At 33.1% G+C, this 12,974-nt stretch overlaps 1 protein-coding gene across 1 annotated transcript in view; it reads left to right on the plus strand.

Moving 5' to 3' along the window:
* The window catches only part of LOC106470540 (dynein heavy chain, cytoplasmic-like), an 83,678-nt gene that overhangs the window by 19,460 nt on the left and 51,244 nt on the right, over nt 1-12,974 (plus strand). Inside the window, exons 11-22 of the mRNA XM_022399145.1 lie at nt 1,282-1,581; nt 5,301-5,536; nt 5,863-5,935; nt 6,637-6,747; nt 8,357-8,476; nt 9,198-9,437; nt 9,755-9,878; nt 10,155-10,300; nt 10,704-10,814; nt 11,611-11,820; nt 12,051-12,197; nt 12,740-12,906. Coding sequence (XP_022254853.1) covers nt 1,282-1,581; nt 5,301-5,536; nt 5,863-5,935; nt 6,637-6,747; nt 8,357-8,476; nt 9,198-9,437; nt 9,755-9,878; nt 10,155-10,300; nt 10,704-10,814; nt 11,611-11,820; nt 12,051-12,197; nt 12,740-12,906 — 1,985 coding nt within the window. The remainder of the gene's footprint in view (nt 1-1,281; nt 1,582-5,300; nt 5,537-5,862; nt 5,936-6,636; nt 6,748-8,356; nt 8,477-9,197; nt 9,438-9,754; nt 9,879-10,154; nt 10,301-10,703; nt 10,815-11,610; nt 11,821-12,050; nt 12,198-12,739; nt 12,907-12,974) is intronic.

Below are 12,974 nucleotides of genomic sequence, written 5' to 3' on the forward strand. Positions count from 1 at the left end.
AATACTTGTCATCAAACTGTAGAGAGGAGGATCATTATCCTACTGAAATACTTGTCATCAAACTGTAGAGAAGGAGGATCATGGCAACATATAACAACAAAAATCATGCCAGGTCTCTTGGACACAAGACTGCATTCTAGGCTAACTTCCCCATTTAACCCCCACAATAACTTGTTGAAAAGCATTTTTTTTTCATTGTAGCGTGTGGAGTTAAGTGTACAAGCAAAGTAATGGTAGGAGTTCAAAAATCAAAAAAAGAGTGCATAAGTGCAGTTGAGAATTACTGTAGAAATACACATATACTGGTCTAATGCTTGCATGAGAGGAGGTTTAGACAGAGAGTAGTATACTTGAAAGAATTGTTAATAGGTTTTATCTGTCTTTTTTTTGGGTGATGTTTTGGGCTGTTTAAGATCTGCACTAACAGCCTGAAATGTTGTCCAAGAGACTTCCTAGACAGTTGCAGTCCATTTCAGGTAGGTCAGTACTTTAAATTGCATCAAGAATACATAGGCAAAAAAATATAGAAATAAAAAATTTGAGAGTGAAACTCAAAGACTAATGTGTGTTTGTATATATTATACAGACAGGGTGTCCATTAAGTGTGAAATCAATATAAATATAGTTTATTTAAAGACATAGTTATAATATATGTTCCAAATGGCCACTGCCAAGTTTTGTAGTTACAATATATGTTCTAAATGGCCACTGCCAAGTTTTGTAGTTACAATATATGCTCAAAATGGCCACTGCCAAGTTTTGTAGTTACAATATATGCTCAAAATGGCCACTGCCAAGTTTTGTAGTTACAATATATGCTCAAAATGGCCACTGCCAAGTTTTGTAGTTATAATATATGTTCAAAATGGCCATTGCCAAGTTTTGTAGTTACAATATGTGTTCAAAATGGCCACTGCCAAGTTTAAAACATGTTTGTAAAAAATACAGCATGACTGAGATATTGGATTTCTTTCTGGATGTTTGTTATTGAACTCCACAGATATTTCTCTCTGTGTCCATCCTTGATGTCCACATGACAGGATAATTTCAGTGAGCTTTTGTAAGCTTAACGACATTATTATTCTGTATGGACAACACAAACCTGCAACAAAAAGAATAAAACATTAAATTAATAAAGAAAAATGTTTCAAATAAATTAACTTTACATTCACTCCAGACTTTATGGACACCCTGTATACGTGGAGAAAGGAATGCATTATGTGCAGTGATGTGTACGAGTCCCCTATAAAATAATGTTTGTCTGTGGTGGTTCTTTCATAGGTGGAGAAAAAACTGGCATCTCGACTCCAGGCTGGCATCAACGCATGGACCAAAGCTCTGGAAGGGAAACGAGAAGAGGAAGTAGACATTTCTATGGACACTGATGCACCAACTACCACTGCACACAAACCAGGAGGTGATCCCCAGATTGCAACTCTGATCCATGAAGTACGTATCACCAACCAAGTTATGTATGTCAGTCCCAGCGTCGAGGAAGCTCGTTTCAATATCCTTCAGCAGCTGTTTGCGTGGGAGAATGTTGTTCTGTCCCAAACTCGGATCCAGAGTACCCGTTATCAGGTAATGCTACAGTTTGTTTCCGTTATTTGACTTGTTTTGTCATAATCAGTAGCATTTTAATGTTCTTAAAAATACCATGAAGTACTGATTTTTTTATATATATATATATATATATATATGATAGATGAGAAAAGCTACTTTATATGAATATGCACGATTGGATTGGTTCTAGCTACAGTTTCTTTACTTTTAGTTTAAACCAGAATGAGGTTTATTTTTCTCTGTTTCAGACCCAGTACTAGTTACTTTACTGCCTTAAGCAAATGTTGTTCCCTTCCCTACAGTTTTATTTCACTTGTCGAGCAAAGCTGTAGGGTTACAAATATATTTATTAAAGCCTGTAGGAAATGTTAGATTAACAGTTAACATGTGACTGTTGTGTTAGCTAAAAATTTTGCAATTATGGAAATTTCACTTTATATGGTTTCAATGAGAAGAAATCGTAGATTGCTTATTTCAAAGCCATTCCTTGTGCAGTTTCATTCATGATTAGATTGTTGGTTAGGGTGTTGACTCGCAGCTGCAAGTTTGAATCCCATCGCTAAACATGCTTGATCTTTTAGTCATGGTGGCATTATAATGTAATGGTCAAATAAATGGTCAGTTAGAGTAGCCCACACGCACAACTTAGCAGTGAAGGTGTTGCCTAGTTCTTTTCCCTCTAGTCTATCACTTCTAAATTAGGACAGCTAGCACAGATACACTTGAGTAGCTTAGAGTGAAATTCAACAAACCAACAGTCAAACAACTAGTCTTGTTTTGTGTAGCAGTTGATCTCAGATAGGTTTTATTTGGGTTGGAAAAACTTCTTTATCCACAAGCAATGGTGATAAACAAAATTGACACAGGATTCTCAGTGTGGCAAAGATTCTGGGAAAGTGTTAGTAATCTTTTCTTATACATGTAAACCAGTATATTTTTAGTCACTTTCTGTGAGAGTTATTGCACAGTTCTGTTTCACTGTCACCACCTGAAGAGTCGGTATGGAGATGAACACAGTGAATCAGTAAGTATCTTGAACTCATCTTCTATAAATTAGCAATGTTTTACAGGAATCTAAACATTTAACTCTGTTTCCACATCTATGACATTGGTTCAGTGGTTGTGTTAACAATTTTTCTAAAGAAGTTTTGTTATGAATCAAGGATAAGTTTGAATTTACATTGTAATTATTCTATGAAAACTCTTCTGTTTTTGTGTAAGTGAATGTGCTGTTTCTATAAAAAATTTTCTTATGATGTTCATTTTGTCCACCAGCATTTGTAAACATTCATCAATCCTTTCCTCATGTAGGAAATACTTTTTTGTTAGTTGTGGAGTAGGACAAGCTTCCCTCCTGGTGAGGTTGATCTCGCATGACAAGTCGTGCTATACCACAAGACTGACTGTAAATTTAAAACTCCAGATTTTCTCAACAGTTGTTTGTACTTCAAAGCATTACTTTGTCTCAGTGGCTTCCTTGCAGGTATTTATTGTCTTATGGAATGGAGATCAGACCACTATAGATTTATTCTGTTGAAGCACACAAATAACATCAATTATACTTCACTATCATATGTCATTCAATGACCTCGCAGGCAACTTGGAAACATTTTGTAACAAAACTTCCCAACTAGAGTTGGAGAAAAAAATATAGATTCAACTCAAAGATTGTCACTGTCTTACGGCTACAGTTGGCTGCATCATTCATCACAAAATTCAAAGTTTGTTTGTGATTTTCGTAGTACAGTAAAAGCTCTTGGAAGTAAGTCTGATTCTGTTTTTTTTTATGGTGGTTTCATAGTCGTATATTTGGCCATTCAAGTCTTCCAGTGGCAGTGCAACTTTCTCGAACTTGTTGAAAACAACTTTGGTCATACCAGCACCTCTTGATACTGACTTCACCATCTTTAGTCACAGGTGTCTCAGTGGTGGTGAGAGACCGAATGATCGTTGTTGTGTGTTCTGTGTGACTTGTGTCTAAAGTTAAACGCAACTGAGTAATACTTGGCATTCCTCACCAAAGCCAGCACACGAGCCTGTATCTTGTTGGAAAGCAATTTAATTAGCTCATTCTGAATGTTATTTCCCAGATATTGCTTAGTTGTTCTTTCATGGAAGGGTCAGATATTGCCAAATATTCAACAAATTTGAGACAGTTTCTGTTTCTCCATGTGAATAACTTCTCACAACTTCCAAGAAAAGCAATATTTTAAAGGCCAGGAAAAGCACTAAGCCTTTTAATAGCAGTTATTCAGTGGTCTTGCTCTTATATAATGAGGCACAGATTTTTTCCATATTGATTGTTTGGTTCATTGTTGAGATTCTTTATTCTTTCCACTGTTGAAATACATCAAGTGATCAGCAGACTTTTCATGTTGACTTAAAGGTGTTAACATATTTTCTTAGTCATTTATTTGTTAGATGGGAGTGAAAAGTTAGCTGTGCTAAAAATCTTGCAGAAGAAACAAAACTTTGAATCATGTGTGATAAAATATTGAACCCATTACCCTAGTACTTCTCCGGTGACCTATTGGCATGTGTAATTACTTGCTCTTGAGAATACCCAATGTACTGATTCCTTTTCACCCAATAACACTATTTTGGGCCATTTAACTCAATAACTGGAATCAAATAAACATGCATTCTTCTTTTTTCTGCTCTTCAACTTTAGAATTGCTTTTGTCATGAGAAGCTGTGGTTTCTTCAATTTCTGAGATAATACAGTTGAAAGTTACAGCACTGGTCTTTTCACTAGTTTTAGCAGAAGTAGCTTCTTGACTCACGCTAATAATAGACTGTTCACATTTTTGTAATGTATTGTAAAAGCTTGAGAAGATTGCCCTTATGGTGCTCCAAATCTACCTTTTTTTATTGCTTTCCTTCTCTCTCTCTCTCTCTCTTACTGTGCACCCGACAGATGGTATTTTTACCTCAGTCACTTTTATTTTAAGTTTACTCTTTAACGTCTTTTGTGTTATCACTTTTAATTTCCAGGTTTTAGCTATCTTGAAGTTTTTGTGAATTTAAATATAGTTCGTAAAAATATTTTTTATCGTGAAAAATGCTCAGTCTTTTGAGCTGATGATTTGCTTATATGTCACTTTGGCCTGGTTTCAATAATTTTTGTAGAAATTTCTAGTGTTTTTAAAACATCTTTATTGAGTGCATCCCCTGAACAAATAAATTTCATCTATATAGAGAGGGAAACTGAACACTTATACCTAGCCCCTCGTTGGCTATTCACAAAAGACATGCCCAAATAAGGAAAACACAAGATTTATCGGTAACTTTGACAGATGAATTCATTAGTAAGATTATTCTACCAACCTTGGATGATATCACTGGCCCTCTATTTAAGAAAATGAAATAAAATATCTCTATCTGATAGGCAGTATCTTAAAAAGTATAGTTGTAATGTATGAATATTTAGTAAGTGTACATTATTTGTTATGCACAAAATCACTGTTAAATAAGTTATGGGCATTTGGCTTTTGCTTTCTGTGTGTATTTACAGTATAGGAAATAATTATGTAAACAGTGAATAAATTGGATATAAAATGCAAATATTATGGGATTGCTCTCCCTCTCGATCTGTATAAAAATGAACTTTACAGTTGCTGATTGACTGTCATCCAACTACATATAAATATACAGTCAATCATGCTGTTCCCAGCATTGATGTAAATATTAATATGAGGTTTAAAAAATCTGCTTAATGTTTGTTTTCTCGTTCTTAGGTCGGTTTAGAACGACAAACTTCCCAAACCTATCGTAACCTGTTGACCAAGATGCCAGATGGTGCTGCCATCTTAGAATCAGCCTATTCAGCAGTAGAGAACACAATCAAACAGATGCAGGAATACGTGGCTGAGTGGCTACGTTACCAGACATTGTGGGACTTGCAACCAGATATGCTCTACTCAAAGTTAGGCGAAGACATTAATTGTTGGATGAACACTCTTGTGGAGATCAGGTACTAGAGTTGTGTATTCATGAATTGGTAGTGAAAATATTAGTAAAAATGTCAGCCACTTTTGATTGGTGTGTTATAATTTGTACAGTAAATAGACAATTAAAAAAGATGGAATAAAAACTTACTGTTTGTCAAGAGATCTTAGTTGTTTTTTGCTTCTATGTTACCATTGAATAACATTTATTTATATGAAACATATAATTCATGTTTATATATTTTTTTTTACCAATATAACAATCTCGAACTGCTATTATTATGAAGTTTTATACCAAAAATTTGCATGTTTTAGAAGGTTCATTTATTCCAATTTTGTAATATTTATATAGGAAATCACGTACCACATTTGACACTACAGAAGTACGCAAAGAGATTGGACCAATCATAATTGACTATGCAAAGGTTTGTTTTTGCGGTAAATGCATATTGTGACCGAAAGACAACGGTGCCTTAGTTTTTTAAGAATTTGGTATATTTTACTGAAAACTGGGGACTGCAATTTATACTTGTTAAAATTTAATGTTGTTTTATAAGTATAAATTGTAGTCCCCAGTTTTCAGTAGCACATTGTTCTAGAAAACGGTTATTAGCAAAGTTAATGTTTAATGCTGATTTTGAGATTCAGTATAAGAAATATTTCCTTATGTAATAATTGTTAAGCTACCAAAATGTCATATCTGTTAAAAAATACTTTATTACAGCAAAGTTGAAATAATTAATATTGGGTTAGAAGCAGAATCAATATACACCTAATATAGTTTATCTGTGGTGGGGTTAAAAATACTATCACGTTGTAAATGTTTTATTGTAAATATTTTTAATGTACTCTTTGATTGGTTGTTTAGACAGAGTATTCATATTGAATCTAAGTTTCAAATGGATAGCAACTGCCTGAGGTAGAAACCTACAAATGTAGAGGACGATGTTTCGAAAGTCTTCCGCCTTTCTTCTTCAGGTGGAAGACTTTCGAAACATTCGTCCTCTACATTTGTAGGTTTCTACAACAGGCAGTTGCTGTCCATTTGAAACTTAGATTCATTTTTAATGTAGTAAATCTGAAATTGGTAGAATTGAGGAATGTATATATTCCTTTACTGCCCTAGGTACAAAGCAAAGTGTCTCTGAAGTATGACTCATGGCACAAAGAAGTTTTAGGAAAGTTTGGGTCTCTTTTAGGGAATAATATGGCTCAGTTCCATGCCAATGTGTCTAAGGTAAGATTGACTCAAGTTTTATATGTGTATATGTATCTATAAAATTTTCTAAATGCTAATAAGTTTCATAGTTAATATACATTGAGTAGCTTTGAGTGTATTAACAGTTGAAAGTGTAGGCGCAGGAGTTACACAAAGCAAACTTTTTTTTGTCCTCTAATTCGTGACATTACCAAATATCACTTGTTTTACGCTATTAAGAACACATTGTTATACTAACATACCATATCAGATCTGTTTTTCTAAGTTTAATAATATATTAGGGTGATCGTGAACATCAAAGTCAGGAAAAATTGTACCATCACCACCCTTTCTTGAAACTTGCGTGCTTAGCCATGTAATTATTGGTATATTTCAACCTAATTTTGGTTTGTCACTCCAATCTTAAGTTATTATATTTGATGATAAGTTTCATCAAGTTCAAATTAAAATGCAACATTTTTATTAGGCATTGTCAACATACCAAATTCTTAATTGTGTCGTAACATGAAGTAATTATGTTTTGAAGTTTTTATAAGACTATTAGTCTTTGTGAACTAGATTACGAGCTAAAGTGGTGATAATCTGAAATATCAGTACGTTTGTAATAGAGTGTGTACTCCTCCGAAAAACCTGGAATTTTTGCCTCAAGATCAAGGTAAAAAAATTGACAAGAATGTGCCCATCCTGTTCCATTTAGAAAACATGATGAAGTGAAAGGGTTATAAACTGACAATCAAGAAGACATTTTGAGAAATTGCTGTTGATTAGGTCTAAATATACTTCAGATACACTTCTAAATATACTGTCATTTTCTGATTTAAGCCCACAAAAAAGAAGACATAACTATGACAGAAATTATGAAGGATTTTAGAACCTTTAAGTTAACTATATACTGTCATTTCAATATACACAGTCGCATTCAATCCTTTGGTGGTGAATTGATTTTGAAATTTTCTCCAAACTTTTAAATATTTTCTAATACAATAAGTATTCCTATCCTTTGCTAGATAGAGTATTTATATTGAGTTGACTGTGAAGTGAGTGGTGACTGTCTATTAGAGAAACACTTGTAGAAATATATTTATGACTATAGTATGTACTTGTGTAGCTCAGTTGTAGAGGACGACATTTTGAAAGTCTTCTGCCTTCTGGTGTATTCCTCTTTTATTTTATTTTGAATCAGAAAAAAACCATTGTTATAAAAAAGTTTGAGTAATATTTTAATTAGTTTCATAATCAGTTAGCAGCTAAAAAATTTTTTAGTGATTTTTACTGTTTATTTATGAATCATTTAATCTGACATTTTTCAACAAGGTTTTTTGTTGTCTTTTATCAACCACAGTGAACCCTTATTTATACAGCATTAAAACTACAAGTTTTATATAAAAAAAATGGTCTGCTGTGGTGAGTAAAATACAACTCAAAACACCATACATATAATTTACACTCCATCACTCTATGAGTGCTAGTCTTGTTTTTTTGATTTGCTCTTGTCCAGGGTTACTGATAAGGGATAAATTCCCACAAGTCAGTGTGTTAAACGTATTGAAAAGTGGTGAATCAAATGTTAGACTGGACTTCATACTTATTATTAGCATTTCTTAGTTTGTTGTGTTTAAACTTTTAGTCCCGCAGTGATCTGGAGCAACAGTCTATTGACACTGCCACTACATCTGATGCTGTGTCCTTCATCACATATGTTCAGTCCTTGAAGAGAAAGATGAAAAGCTGGGAGCAACATGTTGAGGTAATACTACACTGACAGTTACTAGCTTCTGATCTGTGCTTATACAGTTCTTCAAAGAGTAAACTGTATATTTTAGAGTGTAAAAATAAATGATAGACAGGGTGTGTAAGTTTATTTGAATTTTTCTTGATCTGTTTTTAATTAGTCATTTGCAAGACGTGACGTGTTTATGGCTAAAAGTTTAGTGAGATGGTATTTATACGTATATGATGCTCAAACATTTACACTATAAGTTGAATCTTACTGAATCACCACCAATCACTTGAGCTGGGCAGTTAGGGGAATTTTCTAATTGATTAATCATCAGGCTACGATTAAGTAATTGATTATTCTCACTTAAGACTTGGGTAATTAGAATAATAAAAAGTAGTAATAATCAGAAACCCTAGTTTCAATTAGTTGATTATTTTCATGACATTAATTTAATTAATTGTAATTCTGATTAATTGAATATTTTACATGGCACTGATTAATGTTCTAAGGTAATCAATTATATCAAGCTAAATTACTCAACTGTATAAATCACCAGAAAGAGTGTATATTAATAATGAACTTTCAGGTATACATGTACTGATGTTATGCTTAATAATAGAAATAGTTTAATAGCAATCACCATAATCAAATATGTTATGTTCTGTGTTTTAATGGTTGCTTAAAGTGACTTTCATATCAAGACTTTAGACATTGCTCCATTTACAAGTATTACTTGTGTTACATTTAGCTCTACAAAGAAGGACAGAGAATATTGGAACGACAGCGTTTCCAGTTCCCTAACTCCTGGCTACATGTGGACAATATTGAAGGAGAGTGGTCTGCCTTCAACGAGATCATTCGGCGCAAAGATGCATCCATCCAAACCCAAGTTGCGAGCCTGCAGATGAAGATTGTTGCTGAGGACAAATCGGTAGAGTCTCGCACTGGGGACTTATTAACAGACTGGGAGAAAAGCAAACCCATTGAGGTAAAAATATATGAAAATAAGAAAATTCACCGAGTAAGATGCAACTTATCTTAAAGGACAGGTTTGTGTCTGACTTTGAAATTCCAGGAACTGTTTATTAAATGAATTTTTTTTCCAATTTGCAATATTCAAAATAGCCTTTCCCAAATAAACAATATGCACAATAGCCAATTCCCTTGTGAACAATATAGATACTGTTAATAATATTCACAGCAGTGAAATTCCCATTAATGCATGATAGAGAAATCCCTAGTAAATGATGAAGATAAAACTACTGTAAGTTCGCTGTTCATAAATTCATGGAATATCTAATCTAGGGCTCCTTGAAACCTAATGAAGCTACTAGCCAACTTGCCATATATGAAACCAAGTTCAGCCGACTGAAGGAAGACAGAGACAACATTGTCAAAGCTAAGGAAGCATTGGAGCTACAAGAACCTGGTACACCTTATTAGTTTTTTCACTTAGAACATGGTAGTTTTGTTTATACTGTCATTTGTATTGATTATATTTGTTTAAGAATATACCAATGTGTTATGTTGCTAATTATTTTCTAGTTCTATACATCAAATAAAGCTTACCTGATAGATTAATTATCAGTTTTGTTATATGTATTATTTGATTAATGTTTTTATGGTACTATTTCATTGGGTTTAAAAGATATGTATGCAGGAGTTAAATGCGAGAAGGTGAAATGTATTTTCTTGTTACTAACAGGTGCTCAGACTTCAAGTGATGAACGGTTGCAAGTAGCTTTTGAAGAACTTCAGGATTTGAAAGGAGTTTGGCTAGAATTGTCTAAAATCTGGGAGCAGATAGATCAAATGAAGGAACAACCGTGGTTATCTGTTCAGCCTCGAAAGGTGTGTTTCAGAATATCCAAGTTTAATGAAATAAAGAAATGGGAAGTATTTTTTTTTACAATAGTCTATTGTATGTTAATGCCAACAATTTCAACAGAAACATACGAAGTACTGGTTATGAATTATTTGTTGATTTTTTTTGCGTATGTGAATCTATACTTCTATTGCTTCCTATGTAATTTTTATTGATCTTTCAGTGTTAAGGTAACAGTTGACGTGAATATGAGTTGGATCCTCACCTATTTGAATTAATGGATTTGTTTATATGTATATAAATTAGATAGATTGATAGATATGGTTGATACAGTTGCATTCAGTTTATAAATGTTTTGTTTATTGTAAAAATGAGATTAAAAGGTTTTTCATATAGTTTTGTAGAAAGAGTAATATTTTTCTTCTAAAGCTGCGACAACAACTGGATGGCTTGCTTGCTCAGTTGAAAGAACTTCCAGCACGTCTTCGTCAATATGCGTCATACGAGTTTGTGAAACGCCTTCTTCAAGGGTATACAAAGGTATGGCAGTCATGTTACTTTCCTTCTGATTACTTTTAAAATGTGATAATGTTATGAAAGTCACTACATTAAAAATTGGCTGTGAGTTTATAATACATATTGATATAAAGTAGAAATAGTTTTATTGATAAGCTTTTCAGCTTATATACACAACTGTATCTAACCTCCAAAAATCATATGTTTAATTTAAGCTCATAGGTTTGGTGTTCTTAGCATTATTTTTAATTAATTTATTTATTAATGAACAAAACAAACCCAAACAAAATTAAATTAAAAACACTGCATAAATTAAAAGGATCTCCAGGGTACGGGCTATAATGTGGGTTTTGGAGGTGGCCGTGGAAGTAGAACCCACAATGTGGTGGGGATACACTTTGAAAGGATTGTTACGTTAGGGTTAGCTGTGTATGTTAAATCTCATTTGAGTTGTATAAGATCTCATTTAAATGTAGCAAAAAGGGGCCTTAATAATCCAGTTTCTTCCATAATCTGGGAATTGCTTTTCAATGTAGACTTCTAATGATGATAATTTAACGAAATGGAATAATGTTCATATTGCATATTTATGGTATTGTGTATAGTGCCAAAGTCAGTCGTGTGACATTACAGGTGTTAAATCAAAACTACATGTTGTTGTTCATAGAAAAAGTAATCTGATTGTTTTTTAAGTAATGTCAAATTCTTCCCAGTTAAAAACTACAGATACTCTGATTAGTATTCTCAATATTTTTTGTCATGATGGGTTTTTAATTACATTGTTTGAAGAGCAATTGTTACAAATGTTTGTTTAATGTAGGTAAACATGTTAATTGTGGAGCTGAAATCAGATGCGTTAAAAGAACGCCACTGGAAACAACTGATGAAACAGCTGAGGGTCACCTGGGTGTTATCAGACCTAACTCTGGGTCAGGTTTGGGATGTTGACCTACAGAGAAATGAGCCTATCATTAAAGATGTAATTCTGGTGGCTCAAGGTGAAATGGCTTTGGAGGAATTCTTAAAACAGGTGTGGTTAGATGTTCTACAATATGTGCCTGAAATTAGTTTATATATAGCCTGTAAAATATATTTGTACAAGTTATTTTATTAATGTTGAATTAATAAGCACATTTATCCAAAACAGTTTTTTGTAACAAGTCTTAACTACTTAAATATATTAAAACATTCAAGTACTTTGAAGTTATAAAAATATTTTCAAATACTTAATATACAAGTATTGGTTTTTTTTTTGCAAAGGTTCGTGAAGCATGGCAAAATTATGAACTTGATCTTGTGAACTACCAAAACAAATGCCGTTTAATCCGAGGATGGGATGACCTGTTCAACAAAGTTAAGGAACACATCAATTCTGTGGCTGCTATGAAGTTGTCACCGTATTATAAGGTACATACGAAGGAGTTAGTTTGTTAGAAAGATGAGGCTTACTTATGAAAGTTATGTTTAATATTCTTATAATATGAACTTATTGCTACTTACAAGGGATGAAACAGATAATTATTGCCCCTTTTATAACAGGGACACTTAAAGCCACGTTGCGATTACTATGGATGCTTGGATTTTTGTGAAGGGATGCGTATGTGTGAATGGAATGTCAACTGCCAACATTTTTTAATGTTATTCTTAGTTCTCTAAATAAGGTAGATTTTAGTACGTTAAATAAATTGCTCCAGAATCCTTAATCTTACTTTATTTATACTACTAGTACTTATCACCATATAGCATTAATATATCTGATATTAAAAGCGATAATTGTGACATATTCTTCTTTATGTCCATATTTCAATTTGATTTAGTAATGTAAATTATTTAAAATAATCATTTTGTTTTTGTAAATAAAAGTAGATTATGTTTAAAGTATATGAAAAGATTAATCAATAAATAACTGTACAAAGTATAATTCTTTTTTTATCTTGGTCTATTTACAGGAATTTGAAGAAGATGCTCTAGCTTGGGAAGAAAAGCTGAACAGGATCAATGCTCTGTTTGATGTTTGGATTGATGTACAGCGGAGATGGGTTTACCTCGAAGGTATATTCACTGGAAGTGCTGATATCCAAACTCTACTTCCTATGGAAACGTCACGCTTCCAAAGGTAAGGCTTTGTTTTCACAACAATAAATTTTGTGATGATGTTTGGATTGATGTACAGCATAGATGTGT

The sequence above is a fragment of the Limulus polyphemus genome, unplaced genomic scaffold (assembly GCF_000517525.1).
Source record: "Limulus polyphemus unplaced genomic scaffold, Limulus_polyphemus-2.1.2 Scaffold4073, whole genome shotgun sequence".
NCBI classification, from domain to species: domain Eukaryota; kingdom Metazoa; phylum Arthropoda; class Merostomata; order Xiphosura; family Limulidae; genus Limulus; species Limulus polyphemus.